The sequence below is a fragment of the Sorex fumeus genome, unplaced genomic scaffold (assembly GCF_029834395.1).
Source record: "Sorex fumeus unplaced genomic scaffold, SorFum_2.1 ptg000218l, whole genome shotgun sequence".
In the NCBI taxonomy this organism is placed as follows: domain Eukaryota; kingdom Metazoa; phylum Chordata; class Mammalia; order Eulipotyphla; family Soricidae; genus Sorex; species Sorex fumeus.
In genome coordinates, this window is record NW_026606275.1 from 2,553,802 (window position 1) to 2,577,322 (window position 23,521).

Genomic DNA, 23,521 nt, shown 5'->3' on the forward strand with positions numbered 1-23,521 from the left:
GCAGTCCCCGCTATCCCTGCCCGGCCCCGGGCGCGCCCGTCCCCAGGTGCCCACCTGCCCCGCCAGACCCTGGGCGCGCCCCTCCCGGCCGGGGCCCACCAAGACCCTGGGCGCGCCCCGCTTCCGCTCCGTCCCCACCTGCCCCACCAGGACCCTCGGCTCCGCCCACCTTTGCCCCCTTCCCTACCAGAGTCCAGAGCGCGCCCCTCTCCCCCACCTTCCCCGCCCGGTCCAGGGCGCGCCCGCCCCGCCCCGTGCCCACCTCCTGCCCCGCCTTCCAGGAAGTGCAGCCCGGCCCGGGAGGCCGGCCGGACCCGCCCCGTCCCTCCCTCGTCCTCCCGCTATAAGGGGGCAGGTCGGGCCGGACCGAACCGCAGACCCCACTGAGGAGCAGGTAGAGCCCCGGGGCCGGGGGGCTGGGCGGGGCGCGGGGACAGTCCTGCTTTGGGCCCCGCAGTCCCCGCTGGGCACCGCCCCCGCCTCCGTGCGCAGCCTGGGGGTCGGGAAACCCCGCCCTGACCGTGGTCTCTGCGCTGTGGGGGTCCAGGCTGGGCTTGTCCCTTCCCGCCCACCAGAGCCTCCGCCCCTGCTCGGTGGCCCGAGCCAGTGAAGGCGGGAGCGGCCCGAGTCGCGGTCAGCACTGACCCCTTCCGGAGGGATCCTGTTTCCTGGCCCCCTGCGGCCCTGGGGACACTGACCGCGCCAGGCGGGACCAGGCGTGGCAGTGGCCCTTAGAAGGGGTTGCGGGGGAGACTTGGGTCCCCCGCAGCCGAGCTGCTCTGCAGACCCCCGGGCAGTGCTGGTTAAGCTGGGGGCTGGGGGAGGGGATGTAGGGTGAGGTGTGGGGTTCCCTGGTGGCCTCACTGGCGGGCTGGACCAACGCCTCTCTTCTGTCCCCAGCCCGGTGACCATGGAGCCGCTGAGCGCAGCCAACGCCCTCTTCGCGCTGGACCTGTTCCGCGCCCTGAGCCAGGACGACCCCACCGCCAACATCTTCTTCTCCCCCTTCAGCATCTCCTCGGCGCTGGCCATGGTCTTCCTGGGCACGCGGGGCAGCACGGAGGCGCAGCTGGCCAAGGTCAGGCCAGGGCGGGCTGCTCCCTGCTCTCTGACATCGGGGTCACGGGTGCCGGGTGCCGGCGGGGGGCAGAGGGGAGAGTCCCAATCCGGGCCAGGATGGTCCTTCATGGCATGCCAGCAGCGGGCTGGGGCCAGCACTGGGCACCCAGGCTGGGCAGGCCTGCAGGTGTCTGAGGCAGGCGTGAGGACAGCTGTCCCCGGGGCTCTCTGGCCCAAGACCCTCTGGCTCCCTCCCGGCTCTGTGCTCGGGGTCACTCCTGGCTCTGTGCTCGGGGCACCCAATGCAGTGCTAGGGTTAGAACCAGAGTCAGATGCGGGCAAGGCACCACCTTCTTCCTTCTCCCCCTACCCCCTCATCATTTCTTGCGCCCTGAGCCACAGTCGATGGGGTCACTACTGTGCTGTGCTGGTCAGACTCCAGCTCTGGTCTGGGGACCCCCGCTTCCTCTGGGCCTGGGCAAGGTGCTCAGCAAGGAGAGTCCCTGGAACACGCCTGCTCAATCCCTGCCCGCCCCGACACTGGGTGTGGGCGCCCAGCCCGGGGCTCAGGTCGTGGGTTTGTTCCTGCTGCGAAGCGTCTGCTCCTGACCTTCATGGAAGCTCGAACCCTCCTGCCACCACACTTCCCTCTTGCAGGTAGACTCAGCTGCTAGCCTGTTTCTTGCTGGCAACTGGCCAATTATAGCAGCTATGCAAACATTCCCTCTCGAGGGAACACCGGACTTCGTACTCAGGGTTTTCTTCTTCCCCTCTCAAGTAAGGAACCAGCTGAGTCTGTAAAGCCCTAACGAACTCTTGATTTGAAATCGATTCACAGGAAACTAGACTTTTGCCATATTCTCAGGCTAAACAAGCTGTTTTTTCGCTTTTTGGGTCACACCCGGTGATCCTCAGGGGTTACTCCTGGCTCATGCACTCAGGAATTACTCCTGGCGGTGCTTGGGGGACCATATGGGATGCTGGGAATTGAACCCGGGTCGGCCGCATACAAGGCAAACGCCCTCCCCGCTGTGCTATCGCTCCAGCCCCTAAACAAGCTGTTTTTCAACAAGTGAGTTACTGCTGCTCTCTGAGTGATGAAGAGGAAGTCCAAGGTCTTGTGCTCCTGCATAAGCGTTTCTGATTGCTGATGTCTGAGAACCTTGAGTCAAATTATAATTAAGAGCAATAAGCATAGAGCCCGCTCATTTGGGTTTTCTTGGGGGGAAAAAACGCAAATTTGTAGAACTATTTAGTTTACTAACTCTCCTATTTGTGGGATTACAATTGTAACCAAAACGGATGCAGAAGCTGTTTCTAATGTTTGAATTCTCATGTTTCACGACACGATCTATTTTGTATTCTTTATCATTTGTTCTCCTTGGAAAATAAGGTGTTTGGGGGCTGAAGAGATAGTCCGTGGGTGAGGTGCTCTCCTTGCATGAGATTGGCCCAGAATCAGGCCCAGGATCCTGCCACCCCAATATGGCCCCTGAGCACTGGAGGAGTGATCCCTGGGTTGAGAGCTGGGAGTAATCCCTGGGCACCACCAGGTCTGGCCCCAAAACCAACACAAAAATCATAATAATGTGTTTATAGGAAAATCGTCCATGAATGTAATTTGACGATAGCAATGGCAAGGTATTACATTGTAACAAAAAGTAAACAGGTCCAGAAAGAATGTGTCCTTTTTTTTTCCCCTTTTTTTGCTTTTTGGGTCACACCCGGTGATGCCCAGGAGTTCCTCCTGGCTCATGCACTCAGGAATTACTCCTGGTGGTGCTTGGGGGACCATATGGGATGCTGGGAATCGAACTTGGGTCGGCCGCATGCAAGGCAAACGCCCTCCCCGCTGTGCTATTGCTCCAACCCTGACCTTTATTTCAGACCCTTCATTTCGACACGGTGGAGGAGATTCACGCAAGATTCCAGAGCCTGAACGCCGATATCAACAAACGTGGCGCTTCCTACATTCTGAAACTCGCCAACAGGCTGTATGGCGAGAAAACCTACGACTTCCTCCCCGTGAGTACTTGGAGCTGCGTTCTGCACTTCCCGGGGCTGTGGGGAGATTTTCCCACACACTCACGCTAAGAAGTCAGCTCGGATTTGTAGAAGTGTTTAGAAAATGATGCACGTTTAAAGCCCAGTGGCCGCTGTCCCCTGCTCATTGATGGGGTTCATTTCTGGGTCCTGAGGGGGGAGGGTTGAACCCCAAATGCTCTCTGAAGGCCACACTAATTCCAGCTCTCCTCAGCTGTGACAGCATTTGTGTGTTGATGAAGATTTTAGTCAGAGTTTAAGGAGGAATTGGTTCAGTTTTAAAAAACACTGGAACTCTGCATTTTAAAATTCTGTTAACACTGTAGATGTATGTGTGTATGTGTGTGTGTGTGTGTGTGCGTGCACACACGCGCATATTTAACAAATGAGTAGAAAAGCTAGAATATGTTAGTGACAGTGAAATTTATTTTCTTAGGGAAATTTTTGTGGCATTGAAAGATGTAAGAAAAGTGGTTCTGTATGTCATTGCATTTATTCAGGACATTTCTGTCTTTCCTCCTCCTCCTCCTCCTCCTCCTCCTCCTCCTCCTCCTCCTCCTCCTCCTCCTCCTCCTCCTCCTCCTCCTCCTTCTTCTTTTTCTTTTTTGTAAACAGGAGTTCTTAACTTCGACTCAAAAAATGTACAGTGCTGAACTGGCCGGTGTGGACTTCCAGCACGCAGCTGAAGATGCAAGGAAGGAGATCAATGCGTGGGTCAAAGAGCAGACAGAAGGTAAGACCAGGACCAACCACCCACCCTCCCCTCAGAGCCACAGCAGAGTCACTGCACTGAAACTCAACGCAACGTCACTGAAGACACTATCTATTTCCCATCCCGAACATCCACACCATATTTTTCAAATTATGAAATGTTGAATGTAGGTAGAAGAAATAAAACTTGGGGAGGGAATACAGTGGGTGCCGCATTATTCAATACTCACATGCAGAGGGTCACCTTGAAATGGTGAATCAGTGTTTCCAGTCTCTGGGATCTTCCTTGCATCTTCAGCTGCATGCTCGAAGTCCACATTTTTCTTTCCCCAACGTCACATCTAAGAAATGAGACGTGGTAGGCGGGAGTCAGTCTTAGCAGATCTCACTGAGGCTGGGGGTGACTCGGGGCCCTCAGTTCTTTCATGGAGAATCCACAGCCTGTGGGACCAGCCACGTGTGGTCGTATGGGGTGCCATAGTTCTGTATGACGCTCTCCTGCATGGTGGATATTTCTCTTTCTCTCCAGAATAAACTTCCTGCTGGAGTGATGGGACAGCAGGGAGGGCATTTGCCTTGCACATGGCCGACCTGGGTTCAATCTCCGGCATCCCATATGGTCCCCCTGGCACTGCCAGGATCATTCCTGAGTGCAGAGCCAGGAGTCACCATGAGCATCACCAGATGTGATCCCAAAAAAGCCATAAAAAAAAAGGAAAACCAATAATCCTGAAGGAGTTGAAGAACTGATACTAGTGATTAAGAACATCTCGTGGAAAAGTAGTTTGTGTTCCTGAAAAGGATAACTCTTCACAAAACAGGCTGACTGGGGATCACAGTCTGTAGAAGGAGGAGACTGTCTGGCTCTCCAGTCCTGTGCACGGGGCCACGGGTCACCCTGACCGCCTCAGGAGTTGGCCTGTTCCACGGAGATACAAGCCCCTCTTTTCCCAACTTAGTACCCGTGGAAGGAAAAGGAAACAGAATGAATGTACTTGCATTGCCTGTCCGTGCCCCTGAAGGTGCATAGCGACATTTAAATTCTCATCTATGTTTTTCACACACACACACACACACACACACACACACACACACACACACGCACAAAAGGCTATTTTTTTTTTATTGATCATTTTAGGGAAAATCCCAGAACTGTTGGCCGCAGGGGTGGTTGACAGCATGACCAAGCTGGTGCTGGTGAACGCCATCTACTTCAAAGGGAAGTGGCAGGAGGAATTCTCAAAGCAGTCCACCACGGAAGTCCCTTTCAGGCTGAATAAGGTGAGAATCTGGGGGTGGGGGTGGTAGGTGGTGACTGTCCAGACACCCTGAGCTCTGGGGGGCAGGGGAAGGGAGAGCAGTTGTTAAGGGGCACTTGATTTCTCTTCTGTACAGAAAGACACCAAAACTGTGAACATGATGTTTCAGAAGAACAAGTTCCCCCTGGGCTACATCGAGGCCCTGAAGTGCCGCGTGCTGGAACTTCCCTACCAGGGCGAGGAGCTCAGCATGGTCATCCTGCTGCCCGATGACATTGAAGACGCTTCCACGGGCCTGAAGAAGGTGACGGGCCTCGCTCCGGGCTTCCGGGAACCCGGCTCTTCCCGGTCGGATCTGCCGGCCCGTGATGGCTCACTGCCTCCACTTTTCTTTCTTATCTTTTGTCCTTCCATGATCAGCCCTATGAAAACTAGCAGTGAGGGGACATTTGGCTCGGCTGTGCCAAATGTCAACGGGTCATCAGCAGGGCATGGCGACTCTCTCCAAGGGTCTTGAGCAACGAGGACCAGAACATAGGGTCGTTGCTGTTGAAACAGTTGCAGGAAGGAGCTGCATCGTAGAGGCTCAAGCCCTGTTCTCCGCACTCATTCTCACCCCAGTTCATCAGAAAGCAGACTGTGAATGACCTTTCAGATAGCTCTATGGCAGAAATAGGGCCATAGGCTAGCTCCTGGCTGAGCACTTGTTCTGCAGGGGTGAGAGCCTGGGTTGGATACTCACTGAGAGAGAGAGAGAGCGAGAGCGAGAGAGAGAGAGAGAGAGAGAGAGAGAAGGAGAGAAAGAGAGAGAGAGAAAAGGAGAGATGGAGAGAGAGAGAGAGAGGACAGGGAGAGGAGGAGAAGGCAGGCAGGCAGGCAGGGATGCTTGTGCCATGGTTTGAGAATGAAGCCTGTTCCCTAATATGAATTTGACATTCCTTCTACAAGTGATTTGAAGGCTGTGGCCTCTCTTACCAGGCTGGAGCGTTAGCACAGTGGTAGAGCGTTTGCCTTGCATGCAGCCAACATGGCCAACTCGAATTTGATTCCTCCACCCCTCCCAGAGAGCCCGGCAAGCTACTGAGAGTATCTTGCCTGCACAGCAGTGCCTGGCAAGCTACCCGTGACGTATTCGATATGCCAAACACAGTAACAATAAGTCTCATGATGGAGACGTTACTGGGCCTGCTCGAGCAAATTGATGAACAACGGGAGGACCGTGACTGTGACCGTGACCAGCCTCTCTTACCAGGGCTGGTACCAGTGAGATAAAAGAAAAAAAAACACGCACACACCAAACCCACATCAGGTTTCTTTGGTGTCTCTTCTTGCTGTTTGGTTTTTCTCTTCTCTTCCCTACTCAACCTTGTAGTCTGGAAATCAGGAGGGCTTACCATGTGTGCATTTAGAGGATGAGTTAAAATCAGAGTCTTTCCTCTTCGCATTCTGTTTTCTTTCTCTTGTCTGATCAGATGAAAGTCCCATGGAGGGAGCAGCCGCAGGATTGTCAGCGGGATGCTGGTTCCGTCCAGCCCACTGGCCGTGCTTTGAGGGCCATGACAATAGGGGGTACTTCGAGAGGTGCCAGGTGCTTTATGAGCCTTGAGTCACTGAATGCGATGAAGTTGGCACTACCATTACCCTCCTTTTGGTCATGAAACTAGATCTTTTTCTATTTTTCACTGGGTTACTGGCAGTTGCTTTAGCTCCGTAAGGCTCACAGGGCAACACAGTCATCAGAACAGAGCGGGAAAAATGAGCAGAAGAAACTTTTACATTTTCCCCTTGTCTCCTGAGCTCATTATCTGATGTGTAAGCTGGCCACCCTGGCCCTCACTGGGACGGGTGGGTGGGGAGGTGACTAGGTGGACGGATGACGAGTGGTTTATGGGTGGGTGGGAGGTGACTACGAGGCTGGATGGGTGATGAGTGGTTTGACATGGAGCCATACCCAGAGCTCTGACAGGAGCAAACGCAGCTGCCGTCTCATCAGCACTTGCTGAGATAAATCTGCACTGGACACCCAGGGAACCCAGAGCAACTGATTGATTTTTTTTTTAAATTTATTTATTTATTTATTGAATCACTGTGGGAAAGGTTACAACGCTTTCAGGTTTATGTCTCAGTCATGCAAATATCAAACACATTTCCCTTTACCAATACTTATTTTTTACCATGAAGAACCCCAATAAAACCCCACCCCCCACCCCTCCCCGTCCCTGTGAGGCAGATGAATTCTAGGTAACACTCTATCTGCTTTGATTAGATTCATTGTTTCAATAAAAGATTCACCACTATTATTTTGAGTTTAGCCCCCCCCCCCCAATCAGACATGCTGAAAAAGCATTGTGAAGTGATTTGCTTTCTACAGCTGGGTTCAAGAATTAAATGTTGGTTTTGGATTTCTGCTATTTTACCTATTGACCCTGGAAGTATTTCTACTGAAAGTCAGATAGTTAAAAAATTGGTTTCTGTGTTCTGGAGTCGTGGCCGTGCTGGAGAGCCCCTCGCGGGGAGACCGGTGGCCTCAGTAGGGCGTGAAGGCCGGAGCGAAACGCCCCCCTCCCATGAGGTTTTAGTCGCCCCCACACTCCCGGCTCATACCTGCTGTCCACAAGGCTCCCATGTGGCCGCCATCTTTCTTTCCAGAGAGGAGAGGGCGAATGGGGCAACACCCTTTCCCCTCCGGCAGACTTGATGGCCTGGATCAACGCATAGTCCATTCACTTTTCTGCTCCAAGCTGCTGGGTTCTGCATTAAGTCCTTGTGCTTCTGGGGCCATGGCCGTGCTGGAGAGCCGCTCACGGGGGGCGACTGGTGTCCTCGGTAGGGCGTGAAGGACGGACCGGAACGCCCCCCTTCCCATGAGGTTTTAGTCGCCCCCACACCCCTGGCTCATACCTGCTGTCCACAAGGCTCCCATGTGGCCGCCATCTTTCTTTCCAGAGGGAGGAGGGCGGAAGGGAGCAACACCCTTTCCCCTCCGGGCAGACATGATGGCCTGGATCAACGCATAGTCCATTCACTTTTCTGCTCCAAGCTGCCGGGTTCTGCATTAAGTCCTTGTGCTTCTGGGGCTGTGGCTGTGCTGGAGAGCCGCTCGTGGGGGGCAACTGGTGACCTCGGTAGGGCGTGAAGGACAGACCGGATCGCCCCCCTTCCCATGAGGTTTTAGTCGCCCCCACTCCCCCGGCTCATACCTGCTGACCACAAGGCTCCCATGTGGCCGCCATCTTTCTTTCCAGAGAGGAGAGGGTGAATGGGGCAACACCCTTTCCCCTCTGGCAGACTTGATGGCCTGGATTAACGCATAGTCCTTTCACTTTTCTGCTCCAAGCTGCTGGGTTCTGCATTAAGTCCTTGTGCTTCTGGCACTGTGGCCGTGCTGGGGAGCCGCTCGTGGGGGGCAACTGTTGACCTCGGTAGGGCGTGAAGGATGGACCGGAACGCCCCCCTTCTCGTGAGGTTTTGGTCGCCCCCACACCCCCGGCTCATACCTGCTGTCCACAAGGCTCCCATGCAGCAGAGCAACTGATTGTACGGGTCCCTTCATCTAATTGGGGCTTCCTCGACGGGTAAAATGGTCTCCAACTCTTTCGTTTGCCCGTTCAAATTCCAGATCGAGGAGCAGCTGACTTTGGAGAACCTGACGGAGTGGACCCGGCCCGAGAACATGCCCGTTGTGAAAGTCAACGTGCACCTGCCCAAGTTCAAGCTGGAGGAGAGCTACACCCTCAACGAGGCCCTGGCCCGCCTGGGGCTGCACGATCTCTTCGACAGCAGGAGGGCCGACCTGTCGGGCATTGGGGGGGCCCGGGACCTTTTCATTTCCAACGTGGCGCACAAGTCCTTCGTGGAAGTCAATGAGGAGGGCACTGAGGCAGCTGCGGCCACGGGGGCCATTGCCAACTGCTACATGCTGGTGCCCGAGGAATACTTTGTCTGTGACCACCCCTTCATCTTCCTGATCCGTCACAAGGCCTCTGGCACCATCCTGTTCCTGGGCAGATTCTCCGCCCCCTAGAGAGGGGACGGCACAGGTCAAGTACCAGCCTGGTGAAGTGTCTGTCCTCCCGAAGGGGCAGTTTTCTTGTATCTTTTCCAATTTAACGACTTCTCAAGCCTCAATTTTAATTCCACGTTTTGTTTGACAGTGTTGGTCATTGACACCCATCGGCTTCGGTACAAAAATCTATTTCATCTTTTTTTATAAGACCATCCTCCCATTGTTCATCAATTTGCTCGAGCAGGCACCAGTAACGTCTCCATTGTGAGACTTGTTGTTACTGTGTTTGACATATCGAATACGTCACGGGGAGCTTGCCAGGCTCTGCTGTGTGGGCGAGATACTCTCGATACGTTGCCTGGCTCTCCGAGAGGGGCGAAGGAATCGAACCCGTGTTGGCTGCATGCAAGGCAAACACCTTACCCACTGTGCTATCACTCCAGCCATTTCTTTTTGTATTAAAAAAAATAGTGATGGCATTGAATGCATTAAGTTAATGAAAATGTTAAGCAAGAGACCAAATTCTTTTTTTTTCTTTTTTTTTTATTAGTGAAAAACCATGAGGTACAGTTATAGGCTTACAAATTTTGTGCTTGGGTTTCAGTTATACAATGATCAAGTCCCCATACCTCCACCAGTGCCCGTCATCCATCCCCATGGGTCCCAGCATCCCCCCCACCCTCCTCCCCTCCCCCCCGTCCCATCCTGCCTCTGTGGCAGGGTATTCCCCCTTGTTCTCTCTCTCTTCTTTTGGGTACTGTGTTTTGCAAGAGAGGCTTTGAGTGGCAATCATGTTTGGTCTATCGACTACTTTTAGCATGCTTCTCCCACCCTGGGAGGGCCCTCACAACACCCTTCATTTGGTACTCTCTTCTCTATCTGAGCTTCCTTTTCACCTAGAGCCTGTGGCTGGCCTTCCATTCATGGAGCAAAATTCCTGGTACTAATCTGAGCCATTCCTGGGTGTTAGTCTCCCTTTTTCTTGCTTTATGTTCCCCAGATGAATGCAATCTTTCTGTGTCTATCCCGCTCTTTCTGACTCATTTCGCTTAACATGATACTTTCCATGTAGTACCACTTGTATGTAAATTTCATGACTTCATCTTTTCTAACAGCTACATAGTACTCCATTGTGTAGGTGTACCAAAGTTTCTTTAACCAGTCATCTGTTCTTGAGCACTCAGGTTTCTTCCAGTTTCTGGCTATTGTAAAGAGTGCTGCAATGAAGAAACAAGTGCAGATGTCACTTCGACTATACATTTTTGCCTCTCTGGGATATATTCCCAGGAGTGGTATTGCTGGGTCAAATGGGAGATCAAATTCTAATTTTTTGAGAATCGTCCATACTGTTTTCCAAAAGGGTTGGACCAGCCGGCATTCCCACCAGCAGTGAAGGAGGGTCCCTTTCTCGCCACATCCGCGCCAGCACCTGTTGCTTTTGTTCTTGTGGATGTGGGCCAGAAGAGACCAAATTCTTGACACCAAATTTGGCGTTTATGGATCACTGTCTTCTCCCAATGGTAGGAAAAATACAGCAACTGAGTAATTTATTTTACAGGTAGAACTTTGGGGATAATGACATGGAGACACTCCGAGTTGACGAGAGACTTAAAAAGAACTGCTCAGGGGCTGGAGCGATAGCACAGAGGGGAGGGTTTGCCTTGCACGCAGCCAACGTGGCTGACACAGGTTCGATTCCCAGCACCCCATATGGTCCCCTGAGCACCGCCAGGAGCAATTCCTGAGTGCATGAGCCAGGAGTAACCCCTGAGCATCGCTGGGTGTGACCCAAAAAGCAAAAAAAAAAAAAAACCTGCTCAGTGGAAAGACAGTACCCTGAGTCATGGTGGGAGGTTAAAAAATATCCCGACCGAAGTTCCGCCCTGTGTTCTCAATGTGTTCTATCACAACACTCCAGCTTCTGATCATTTCATTTAAAGCCTCCCTTTCATTCCTTATTCTCACGATAGTTTATCGGGATACCAAGGAATATCATAGCAGAAAGATTCACAAGCAGAGAGAGAGAGAGCTACACTCGCTCCATTGGTTTCTGCACAAGTTTTTTTTTTCTTTTTGGGTCACACCCGTCGTTGCACAGAGGTTACTCCTGGCTCTGCACTCAGGAATTATTCCCGGCGATGCTCAGGGGACCCTATGGGATGCTGGGGATCGAACCCGGGTCGGCCACGTGCAAGGCAAACGCCCCACCCGCTGAGCTATAGCTCCAAACCCTCTGCACAAGTTCTTGACTCCACCACCTGCACCAGTTTTTATGGTGAAATGGCTTGATTTGGGACCAAAGCAGTAACGAGGAGGGAGGCTGACTGAGTGAAACCTTAAATCTTTCCATTACAGCAATAGCTAAAGGAGACCCAGCATAGAGTCATTCTAGATATTTGGCAACCAAGACGACACAAGAGCCTCCCATTTGTAGCTTGAGTGCCTTCCCGGACACCGGAACCATTTAGAGGGGCGAAGGAAGACTAAGAGACTACACCTTGTGCTCAGAGATGGTTTGGGTCAGACGGACATTTTCCTGCCCTGCAGCTCTGTGGTCAGCCTGTCTCTGGGCTGATCTCAGCAATCCCTGGACTGCAGCTGGGTGGGTCCCAGGGCTTAGGTCGAGAGGACAGATGCCCAGGAGTGAATATCATTCAAAGTCAATTAACTCCCCAGTTACAAAAGCATAGCATGAACTGTCTTCCTGTGTCTATACAAAAAGGACATTGCTCGGAATAAACTACTCAAAGGACTTAGGGAGAAGAGAAAACTAATATTTACAAGTCAGCAGAGCACAAAGAAAGAAGTTACAAATAAACACAGAGGAAAAGGATCACTGTGGTAGGAGCAACCCAACAAACCTAAACTACCTGAGGCTATGTTATCCCACAAGAGCGCCTCTCGTCTGCATTGGATTCCCACTCGTGTTTCCTTTCCGACTCTGAGCCTCATGAAAGGAAAAATCAGCACTGAAGGAACAAGTGGGAGGTTGGTTCTGCTCTAGCCCTTCAGAGGTAAGATCTAGCCATGGTAAGATCACGGCTGGCGTTAATATGGCATCGCTAGGTGCTAAGTGATTTTTTGAAACCTGGGTTTAAAGGCTCATACCAGTGATACAGTTTGGTATGATACACCCCGGTTTCAGAAGAGTAAGCTGGTTCCTTTCTGTTTCTCCTGGGAACTAGATCTATCAGAGGTTACTTAGCTTTGTAAGGTTAAATATCAACAGCCTAATTGCAGGAATTTAGGGTAGGATAAATAGACCAAACCGCTAAAATGTTCCCAATTTAGAATAGGATAAATAGAATAAGCTGCTAATTTTTTCCCATTAAGAATATGACAATGGGGCTGGAGCGATAGCACAGCGGGGAGGGCATTTGCCTTGCACGCGGCTGACCTGGGTTTGATTCCCAGCACCCCATATGGTCCCGTGAGCACCGCCAGGAGTCATTCCTGAGTGCAGAGCCAGGAGGAACCCTGTGCACTGCCGGATGTGACCCAAAAGGGAAAAAAAAAGAGAATATGATAAATAGAATAAGCTGCCAAGGTTTTCCCATGGATCACGAAGAGAGAACTAGTCAATAAGTAAAAAAGTCATTATTTCCCATCACAGTGTTCCAGTGTGGTGCTGGTTTTTTAAGTCCTAGGAATGTCGGTGGGTGAATGCACACACGGGTTATGGGATGACTGGATGGCTGGATGACAGGTGAGTAGAGGGAGGATAAATGAAGTAACAGACCCATCTCTTTGGCATCGGTTCATGGACCTGGTGTCAGCCTCTCTGCTCTTGTGCCTCGTAGGCTTGAAAGTCAGCTCTGCCCAGAGGAACGGCTGAAAGGATGAGCACGAAACATGAGGGAACTCACTGGCAACTCAGATTATGGCTCTATCCATGGCAATGAAGCGGGATGACTTCGTTCATAGTATCAGATGCTCTCTAAGCCTCCTCCCGCGCATCTCATTTCTATTTTTTTTGTCTTAACTTCTTTTCTTTTATTGTCATTTTTTTAAATTTATTTTTTATTTTGTTTTTATTAGTGAAACACCATGAGTCTCTGCCCCCGCGCCTGGGTGTTCCTTCCCGGAGCCCCTGGGAGGGGAGCGGGTTGAGCTTTCCTCCCCGCCCCGACCAGGGCTCCGGCAGCCGAAGACCTCCAGGACCAGCCACCACCATGCTGAGACCACTCTCCGCACACATGAAGGTACTGGCAGAGGGACAAAGCCACGCGGGTTCCGGGGCCGAGACCTCCAAGCCTACTCGAATTGGAGTCGAGCATCTTCCACCCAGATCCTCCAAATTCCAGTAGGCGGGGGTCACACCCACCACCTGGCCCCCTGGCGCCGTGTAATCCCATCAGCGGCCAAGACTCAGAGACTATAAAATCCAGATCCCGGAACCGCGCGGCCGCATTCGCGGCCGAGCGACATCTTAACAGAACTTTTTTTTATGACATCTTATTGTCTTATTCCTACTTTGGACAAACTTGCAGGCTATCGAATGTAGCCTGCCCACAGGGCAGAGTCTGGCAAACTCCCCGTGGCGTCCCCAATATGCCAAATACCAGTAACAATGATGGGTCTCATTCTCCTAAATAGCCTTGAATATAATCTCAGGGCTAGGATGAAAGAGACGTTACTGGGGCCTGCTCGAGGCAATCGATGAATAACTTCTTTTCTTTTATTGTCATTTTTTTAAATTTATTTTTTATTTTGCTTTTATTAGTGAAACACCATGAGGTACAGTTGTAGATTTATAATTTTTTGTGCTTGGGTTTCGATTATACAATGATCAGATACCCATCCCTCCACCAGTGCCCATTTTCCACCACCATGGATAATATCCCCCCACCCCCATCCCCCTATCCCCCCTGCCTCTGTGGCAGGGCAATCCCCTGTGTTCTCTCTCTCCTTTTGGGTGTTGTGGTCTGCAAAAGAGGCATTGAGTGGCAAACTTGTTCAGTCCATAGTCTACTTTCGACATGCATCTCCCCTCCTGGGAGGGTCCTCCAAACACCCTTTATTTGGTGTTCCCTTCTCTATCTGAGCTGCTCTTTCCTCTAAAATGCCTGACTGGCCACTAAGCTATGGAGTAATCCTCCTGGTGCTGATCTCAGCTACTCTTGGGTATTAATCTCATATTTTGTTAGTTTATATCCCCCAGACCGCGCATCTCATTTCACGTTGAGGAACAGCTAACTCCGGAGAACCTGAGAGAGAGTGGACCCAGCCGAGGACACGCGTGTTCTTTTCGTCCATGTCCTCTTGCCCAGGTTCAGGCTGGAGGAGAACCTTACCCTCAGCCCCCACCCGGCCCACCTGGGGCTGTGGAAGATCTTTGACATGAGGGAGGCTGACCTGTCCGGCATGGTGAGAAAGGAAGGTCTTTACAGGTACCAGATGGCACACAGTCCTTTGCGGGAGTGAATGAGGGGTGCCGAGGTGGTCAGTGCCACTGTCGGCCTTGTGCATGGCATCAGCAGAGCAGCCGGCTTCAAAGCTGACCCCCACTCATTCTTTTTTTTTTGAAATAAGATACATCTTTAATAATAGAAAAATGAGGATGAAACAATGTTTAACAGAGGAATTAGGAAATTTTCCACAACTGTTTAAGAAATATATATATATTTTTATTGAATCACTGTGGGAAAGGTTACAAAGCTTTCAGGTTTAGGTCTCAGTCATGCAAATATCAAGCACATTTCCCTTTACCAATACTTATTTTTTACCATGAAGAACCCCAATAAAACCCCACCCCCCACCCCTCCCTGTCCCTGTGAGGCAGATGAATTCTAGTTAACACTCTATCTGCTTTGATTAGATTCATTGTTTCAATAAAAGATTCACCACTATTATTTAGAGTTTACCCCTCCCAAATCAGACATGCTGAAAAAGCATTGTGAAGTGATTTGCTTTCTACAGCTGGGTTCAAGAATTAAATGTTGGTTTTGGATTTCTGTTATTTTACCTATTGACCCTGGAAGTATTTCTACTGAAAGTCAGATAGTTAAGAAATTGGTTTCTGTGTTCTGGAGTCGTGGCCGTGCTGGAGAGCCGCTCGTGGGGGGCAACTGGTGGCCTCGATAGGGCGTGAAGGGCGGACCGAAACGCCCCACTTCCCATGAGGTTTTAGTCGCCCCCACACTCCCGTCTCATACCTGCTGTCCACAAGGCTCCCATGTGGCCACCATCTTTCTTTCCAGAGAGGAGAGGGCGAATGGGGCAACACCCTTTCCCCTCCGGCAGACTTGATGGCCTGGATCAACGCATAGTCCATTCACTTTTCTGCTCCAAGCTGCTGGGTTCTGCATTAAGTCCTTGTGCTTCTGGGGCCGTGGCTGTGCTGGAGAGCCGCTCGCGGGGGGCAACTGGTGACCTCGGTAGGGCGTGAAGGACGGACCGCAACGCCCCCCTTCCCATGAGGTTTTAGTTGCCCCCACACCCCCGGCTCATACCTGCTGTCCACAAGGCTCCCATGTGGCCGCCATCTTTCTTTCCAGAGGGAGGAGGGCGGAAGGGAGCAACACCCTTTCCCCTCCGGGCAGACATGATGGCCTGGATTAACGCATAGTCCTTTCACTTTTCTGCTCCAAGCTGCTGGGTTCTGCATTAAGTCCTTGTACTTCTGGGGCTGTGGCCGTGCTGGAGAGCCGCTCGTGGGGGGCAACTGGTGACCTCGGTAGGGCGTGAAGGATGGACCGGAACGCCCCCCCTTCCCATGAGGTTTTAGTCGCCCCCACACCAACCCCCACTCATTCTATTCCCACAGTGCCCCAGTAGCACCCTTTTCTAGGGCACAGCTGTCTTCCCTCCGAGCCTGGGGCTGCAAACCATGTACAGAGCTTTCCAGGGGTCCTCCTTAGTGGGGTAGTTCTCACCCATCCTTGCCAATAAATTGACTATCCAAACACAGCCTCAGTTGCCTTTGTTCTGCACCTTCAGCCCTTTACACCCACTGACTTTGGCACAAGAGTCTGTTTTCTGCCAAACAAAAAACCAATGATAGTTTTTGAATGCATAGCACAGCGGTAGGGCATTTGCCTTCCACGCAGCCAACATGGCCGACCCGAGTTCGATTCCTCCGCCCCTCTCGGAGAGCCCGGCAAGCTACCGAGTGTATCTCGCCCGCACAGCAGAGCCTGGCAAGCTCCCGCTGACGTATTTGATATGCCAAACACAGCAACAACAAAGTCTCCAATGGAGACGTTACTGGGCCCGTTCGAGCAAATTGATGAACAACGGGAGGGCCTTTACTTTATTTTAATGTTTACAAAAACAAAAAACAAAGGAACCAGATGTGGAGCCAGTTGTGGAACGTCTTTGAATGTCCAAGCTGACCTTGCCGAATACCCTCCCAAGCGTGAGAGTTTCCCTCGCCGCCCCGAGCAGAGCTCCGGCAGCTGAAGACCTCCGGGACCCAGCCACAGTCGTGCCTAAGACCACTCTCCACACGTTCGGATGAGCCTCACGCATGGAGAAACTGGCAGAGGAACCCAGGTGTGCGGGACCTGGGGCTGAGATCTCCAAACCTGCTTGGATCTGGGCCTCCTCCACCCAGTTCCCCCATGTCCAGTAGCTAGGTGTTACACCCACCAAGTGCTCCAGGCGCTGTGTAATCAATCAACAGCCAAGGCCCAGAGACTATAAAACCAAGCTCCTGCAAGAACACAGCCGCATTTGTGGCCGCATGACATCTTCTTGTCTAGTTCTCACTCTAGGATAACCCGGCAGGCTACCGCGAGTATCCTGCCCACACGGCAGAGTCTGGCAAGCTCCCCGTGGCGTATTCGATATGCCAAAACCCAGTGACAATGATGGTTCTCATTCCCCTGGCCCTGAAAGAACCTCCAATGTAGCACTTGCTAAAAATCTCAGGCTAGGATGAATGGAGACGTGACTGGTGCCTGCTTGAGGAAATCGAAGAACAACAGGATGGCAGTGATATAGTGATACAGTCCAGGAATTCCTCTCTTCTTTTTCTAAAAAAAATCAAATTTTCAAATTAAGTTACTCTTATTTGCAAAGTTATCCACAGCTGAGTCTCAGGCCTACAGTGTTCCAGCATGGGTTCTTGTTCCCAGTGTCCACTGCCCTCCTCCGCGGACCTTCAGGTTCCTCCGATCCCCCAGCTTGCCTCTATCACAGGGGTTGTACGTTCCCACCCTGTGGGTGGGTCCCCCGCTGGCAGCCATGAGGGTGGGGGGTTGTATGACAGCCCTCTGGGGTTGACCCAGCAGAGGGCCTCCATGGGGTCCACTCTGGCAGCCATAGGGGATGTGCAGAGGACTCAGAGGGTCTCTGCACCCCCCGTCTCCTGTGACGGAACTCAGAGGGTCCCTCTCTCTGCATTCGTGTGTCCTGCTCCCTGTGTGTGGTGGGTGGGCGTGGCAGCCCCCAGTCCCCTCAGGCACGTTGTCCTGATGCAGGTCTTCTGTCCCCAGCAATCTCTTCTGGCAAAGAGGTTAGAGGCGAGGTTTGGGAGAGATGGCAGGCCCCCTGGTGAATGTGAGAGAGGTCCGGCCATTCTTGCAGTGCCCCGTGCTCCACATCAGACCTGCATCCACAATGTATGGGAGGAAAATGTAGGCAGAACCTAGGCAGAACCCTCCATAACACTGACGCTAAAGGCATCTTCCAAGGTGAAACACCGCTGACCCAGCAAGTGCAAGCAAAGGTAAACAAACGGGACTACATTAAACTAAGAAGCTTCTGCACTTCCAAAGAAACGGTGACCCAGACCCCCAGATATATGACCACTTAATCTTTGACAAAGGAGCAAGAAATGGAAGTGGAACAAGCAAAGCCTTTTCAACAAGTGGTGCTGGGAAAACTGGAGAGCTACCTGTTAAAAAAATGAACTGTGACCTCTGTCTAATGCCAGGCACAAAAGTCAGATCAAAGTGGATTAAAGACCTCAACATCAGACACGAATCCATCAGGTACATTGAGGAAAATGTGGGCAGAACTCACCGCAACACTGAAGCTAAAAGCATCTTTAAGGATGAAACAGCACCGACCATGCAAGTGGCAGCAAACATAAACAAATGCAACTACATCAAACTAAGAAGCTTCTGCACTTCAAAAGAAACAGTGACCCAAGTACAGAAAGAGCACACAGAATGGGAAAGAATATTTACCCAATCCCCATCTGATAAGGAATTAACATCCAGGATATACAAGTCTCTAGTAGAATTATACAAAAATAAAAATCTCCAACCCCATCAAAAAATGGGGAGAAGAAATGAACACAAGTTTCCTCAAAAAAGAAATACAAATGGCCAAAAGGCGCATGAAAAAATGCCCCGCATCGCTAGTAATCAGGGAGATGCAAATCAAAACAACAAGATATCATCTCACACCACAGAGACTGGCACACATTCAAAAGAACAAAAGCAACCAGTGCTGGCGTGGATATGGGGAAAAAGGGACACTCACTGTTGGTGGGAATGCTCACTAGTCCAGCGTTTCTGGAAAACAATATGGACTTTGAGACTGTTTTCTCTGACCGTTCAGATGTGTTTCTTGTAGGCAGCAGAGTATTGGGTTCAGTTTTCTAACCCAGTTCACCACTCTGAGTCTATTAATTGATGCATTTAGACCATTGACATTGAGAGAGATTATTTGTGATGGCGTTTTCTGCCAACTTTCTGTTGAGATTTTTGATTACCGTTCCAATTTCTTTGATAGTGATTATGTCTATTCCGGTATTCCAAATCTTCTGAGTTCAGTCTTGGGAGGTTCACGAATCACGAATCACGACCATCCTGTTATTCGTCGATTGCCTCGAGCAGGCCCCAGTAACGTCTCCTTTATCCTAGCCCTGAGATTATATTCAAGGCTCTTTAGGAGAATAAGACCCATCATTGTTACTGGCATTTGGCATATTGGTTACTCCACTGGGAGTTTGCAGACTCTGCCATTTATCGAATAAATAAATTAATTAAAATATTTGCTAACTGGAAAAAGAAATTTTTTAAAAATAATATTGTAATTACTGGTTTTGGCATATCAAATACACAATGGATAGCTTGAGAGGCTCTGCCATGCGGGCAGAATACTCTCGTAAAATGTTCCTAGAACAAAGAGACGCCATTGGGCTACACTAGCATGCGACAGGGACAAATGGAGATGTTACTGGCACCCGCTCAAGCAAATCGATGATTAACAGGAAGTCACGTGATCAAGTGATCAAGTTTTAAATAAAATATAAAAATAGCACAGGAGGGGCTGGAGCGATGGCACGGCTGCACAGGACTTGCGTGTGGCGGGTCCAGGCTGGATCCCCCGCACCCCAGACGGGTCCCCCCACCCGAGCCCCGCCAGGAGGGACCTCGGAGCACAGAACCTGGAGTCTCCCCTGAGCACCACTGGGCGCGGCCCAGAAACCCAAACCAAAACCGAAGGTGGCAGCAGGACCAACCCAAAGAGTTCGGTTCGGTCCCCCTACCCAGCTGAGTGAGCCCCCAGGGCAAGGGCCAGGGGCGCCGTTCTGACGTCCACCACGGGAGCCCAACACCGAGGCTGGAGGCAACACACGCTGGCCGGAGCGGCGGTGCCCGAGGGGTGCGCCGGGCGGCCTGGCCTGGCTTTGTTCCCTGACCCAAATGTCGCTGTGCGTGCCGTCGGGCTGTCCGGGGCCGGGCTGGGCCCTTGGTACCCCCGATGATCCCTGAGCCCCCCTGGAAGTGACACAGGAGACCCCGGTGAGGCGTGAGTCCCGAGGGCAGGTGTGCGGCGGGGAGAGGCGCCCCCTGACCCCCGTTTCTGGCTCCAGATCCCTGACCCCCAGCACCACCTCTGAGAAGTCTCCCAGGGTTGCTGACCGTCTCCGCCTTCATGCAAGGTGCACAGCCACGGGCCGGGCATGTGGTCAGCCCAAGCTGTCGGCTGCACGGAAGTTCCAAATCAGCCAGGAGCTCCCACGGCCTTGTGCCCACGGGCGGACGGGCGTGTCCCCGGCACTCCCTGGGAGGAATCAAAGAATTAACCCATTTCTTCTGGGTTCTCTTCTTTCTTGGCAAAAGGACTTTCTAAGTAATCTCTGATGATCTTTTGAATTTCTTTAGATTCTGTTGTGATGTCCCCCTCTTCATTCCTGATTTGGTTCATTAGGGTTTTCTTGCTCTAACTTTCATTGTGAGTCTTGGAAGTGGTTCATCAACCTTATTTATTTATTCAAAGAAGCAGCTCTTGGCTTCATTGATGTTTTAGATGGATTTTTGGGAATTCAGCTCATTGACTTCTGCTCTGAGTTTTCTGATTTCTTTCCTCCTGCATGGTTTTGGCTCCTTTTATTGGTCATCTTCTAAGTTCTAAAGCTGTGAAGTCAAGTTCTTGATGTGGGCCCTTTCTTCCTTCCTGAGAAATGCCTTTCGAGCTATAAATTTCCCCTGCGCCAGTGCTATCATTATGTCCCACAATTCTGCTAGCTTGTGTCTTCTTTCTCATTTGTATCCGGGAATCTTTTGATTTCTTAATTTCCTCTCTGACCCACTCATTGGTCAACATTGAGCTGTTTGATTTCCAGATGTTTGTTTTGATTCTCCGTTTCTGTGTGTGATTAACTTCTATCCTCAGTGCATCATGGTCTGATAAGATAATTGACGCTGGCGTCAGGAGGGGGGTTTCCTAGATAGTTCAAAGGGGGTGTCCCCTGTGGGTCCCTAACATGGTGCCGGTAATCGGGAGGCTAAGAAATGCCCTCATCCATCAGGGGTGTGCGTCCGCCAGGATTAGGATCCTGGGGATCCCTCTGGTGTCACCTGGTGGAAACCCCCCCTAGGTTTCACTCCAGAGGTCCACAATTGGGGGTTGTTGGAGAGCCCCCTCTTGACAGCCAACTGGGGTTACCCTTCTGGAATTCACGAGGGGGAGACACTGAGGAGCCCCCTTGTGCCTGGCAGGCACAGGTCCCCCATGGAGCCACCTGCTGGCATCCAGTAGGGGCAGGTGGAGCCCCATCAGGCCAGCCAGCCTGGGTCTCTCCTGGGGTCTCCTGCTTTTGGCAACGAGGGGGGATGCGTGAGAGCCCCTTGGATAAGCCAGGTTGGGTCCTCCCTGGATTTACATGCTGATAGCGAGGGTGGCATTGTGAGAGCCCTCTCTGGTGGGCCAGGCAGGGGCTTCCTGGGGAGCCCTTGGCTCTGTGGCTTAGTGCAGGCATAGACCTCACCCCTCCAAGTTCCTGGGACTCTGGTCCTGTCTCCGTCCCCTACGTCCCCCTTGATTTCTGTCCTTCCCTTGTTCTCAAGAATCTATTGTCTGGAATAATCTAGGTGCCCCCCCCCCCACTTTATATCCTGCATTTCCTCATTCTTTTACCCCAATACCACAGATGAGTGAGCTAAATTCCCTTCTTGGCCCTGTGCAAACTTCTTTCCTCAATAAAATTCACTATTAAAAGTTTAAAAGGTGAGCGCACACTGGGGACTGAGGTAGATGAATTGCTGAAGTCCAAAGGGGCAAACTTGCTGTCACGAGAGGGTACTGGGTCGGCCATTCTCACTCGGTGAGAACAGCCCATCCTGTCCTTCTCTGAGAGCAGAGGAGGTGCGGTTCCGAGCAGGACCGCGCGTGGCCACTGCCCACTTCTCCCCAGGAGGCTGGACACTGCAGGAAGTGCTGGTGGGGAGGGACCCCTGCGCTGGCGTTGCCCCGGGCTGCTGTCCCAGGTATAAGAGCTCCGACATGCCAGGCTCGGGTTCGGAAAGTCCCACTGCTCCATGCATGCCAGTAGAGTGCGGGGGGGGGGGGTCCAGGACACCCAGGGAGGCAGGACGGGCAGGAGGGGACCCCGGGGACTCTGAACGCCTCATCTCTGCCCAGCGTAGCCCCCCTGAGAGGGCCACCACCCCCAGGGCCACCCGGGATGCTCATGCCCCACAGGACCCAGTTCTAGTACAACGTGGATGGGTTCAAGGCCAGTGGGTCCCACGGCAGACAGGGGGCAGGTGGTTGAGAGCCTGATGGGGACTTCTTCCGTTCTCCTGAAATCCCTCCCTGAGCTTTGAGAGTCCCACATGGGGCCTCTTCTGGGAGCGGCTAAGTAGCAGCAGCGTCACTGGATGTCACACTGAGAGGGGTCCCGTGCCTCAGCAGTGAAGCCCCCTACAGAGGCACTATTCTCCTTGCTGTATATGGGGAAACTGAGGCTGAGAGGAGGGGTCGCGGTGGTGAGTCAGGCGCTTCACTTGAGTGTCAGGGGTCACTACCACAGGAAAGGCCATTCACATGAAGAGGCCAGGCTGGAAGAGGCGCCCCATGGCCGGCTGGAGAGCCCCGGTCCTCCTCTCTGGAAGCCTGACTCAGGGAGTGTCCACTCTCTGAAGGCAGCCGGAGGAGAGGCCACGAGCGCACGAATGCCTGAGAAGCCAGAGTATGGCATCCTTCTGTCAACGAGCTGTGCACCAAACCCCCTCTCGACTCATCTCTCGGGACCCCGCGAGTGGCCCCTCACTCTGGGGTCAGGGGCCGAGCCAGGTCGCTGAAGCCCTCGCTAGGGCAGATGCATCTCGGGAAGGATCTGCTCAGTTCCGAGAAGCTGCAGAACGCTCTCCAGTCTGATGCTCCAGTCTCCCTGCTTCTGAAACAGGACGAAAGCACTTTGATCCCTTCCTGCCATGCTCTTCTTGGCCCCTTTCACCACAGACAAGTTCTCAAAGTAGAAACCTCGTTCAGTCTCTTCCCCTGGGTATTTCCCCATTGAACAGAGCATAAGCCTAAAACCAGGGGTTGGATGTGGTTGAGTGGGTCGGTCCTGGCACCACAGAGGGTCCCCTGAGCCTTGCCAGGAGTGAGCCCTGAGCACAGAGCCAGGAACGAAACCTGAGCACAGAGATAGGAGTAACTTGGAGCAGAGTCAGGAGTACGCCTTGGGCACAGATCCAGGAGTGACCGGGAGCACAGAGCCGGGAGTAAGCCCTGAGCACAGAGCCAGGCGTGAGCCCTGTGTGCAGCCTTTGTGGCCCCCAAATAAGCAAGCAGAAAACATCCTAGTTTTTTCCTTTGTTCCTTCCCGCAAGGAGATGTGGAGAACGCAGGAGAGGTTGGGAGGCGGGAGTAAGGTGCGCAGAATTATTTCATACGCGCCAGTACTGCGGATTCAGGGGACATTTCACCCTCTGGCACAGTGGGGAACACCCCGAAATACCCCTCCCCAACGGTTCCCGCCTTCGTCGTTATTGGGTCCCCCGTGGCGCTCTGTGGGCTCATTCTAAGGGCGCAGGCGAGTGTCAGGTCGCATGCAGGGTCCCCAGTGCTCTGCTCGCCAGCCTCGACTTCGAGCAGCGGGGAGGGGCGCGGCGGGGCTGGAGAGACACTTTGGTTCCTGAAGGACAGCGACTCACTTGCTCCCTGTGATTTGAATCCTGTTCTGGTTTAGCTAATCCTGGCATTTCCCGGTGTCAGCCAGCTTCCTCGCCAGCGCAAGCAAATGCAGTAGAACCAA

The 23,521-nt window shown here is 52.4% G+C and overlaps 1 protein-coding gene across 1 annotated transcript; it reads left to right on the top strand.

Annotated features, from left to right (window-relative positions):
* The first annotated feature begins 364 nt into the window (after window positions 1–364).
* On the top strand, window positions 365–9,123 carry LOC130017754 (leukocyte elastase inhibitor-like). Its single transcript, XM_056108513.1, has 7 exons — window positions 365–394; window positions 901–1,078; window positions 2,947–3,084; window positions 3,718–3,835; window positions 4,952–5,094; window positions 5,209–5,376; window positions 8,692–9,123. The coding sequence occupies exons 2-7, from the start codon at window positions 911–913 to the stop codon at window positions 9,094–9,096; spliced, it is 1,140 nt and encodes a 379-aa protein (XP_055964488.1). The 5' UTR covers window positions 365–394; window positions 901–910; the 3' UTR covers window positions 9,097–9,123.
* The last annotated feature ends 14,398 nt before the right edge of the window (window positions 9,124–23,521 follow it).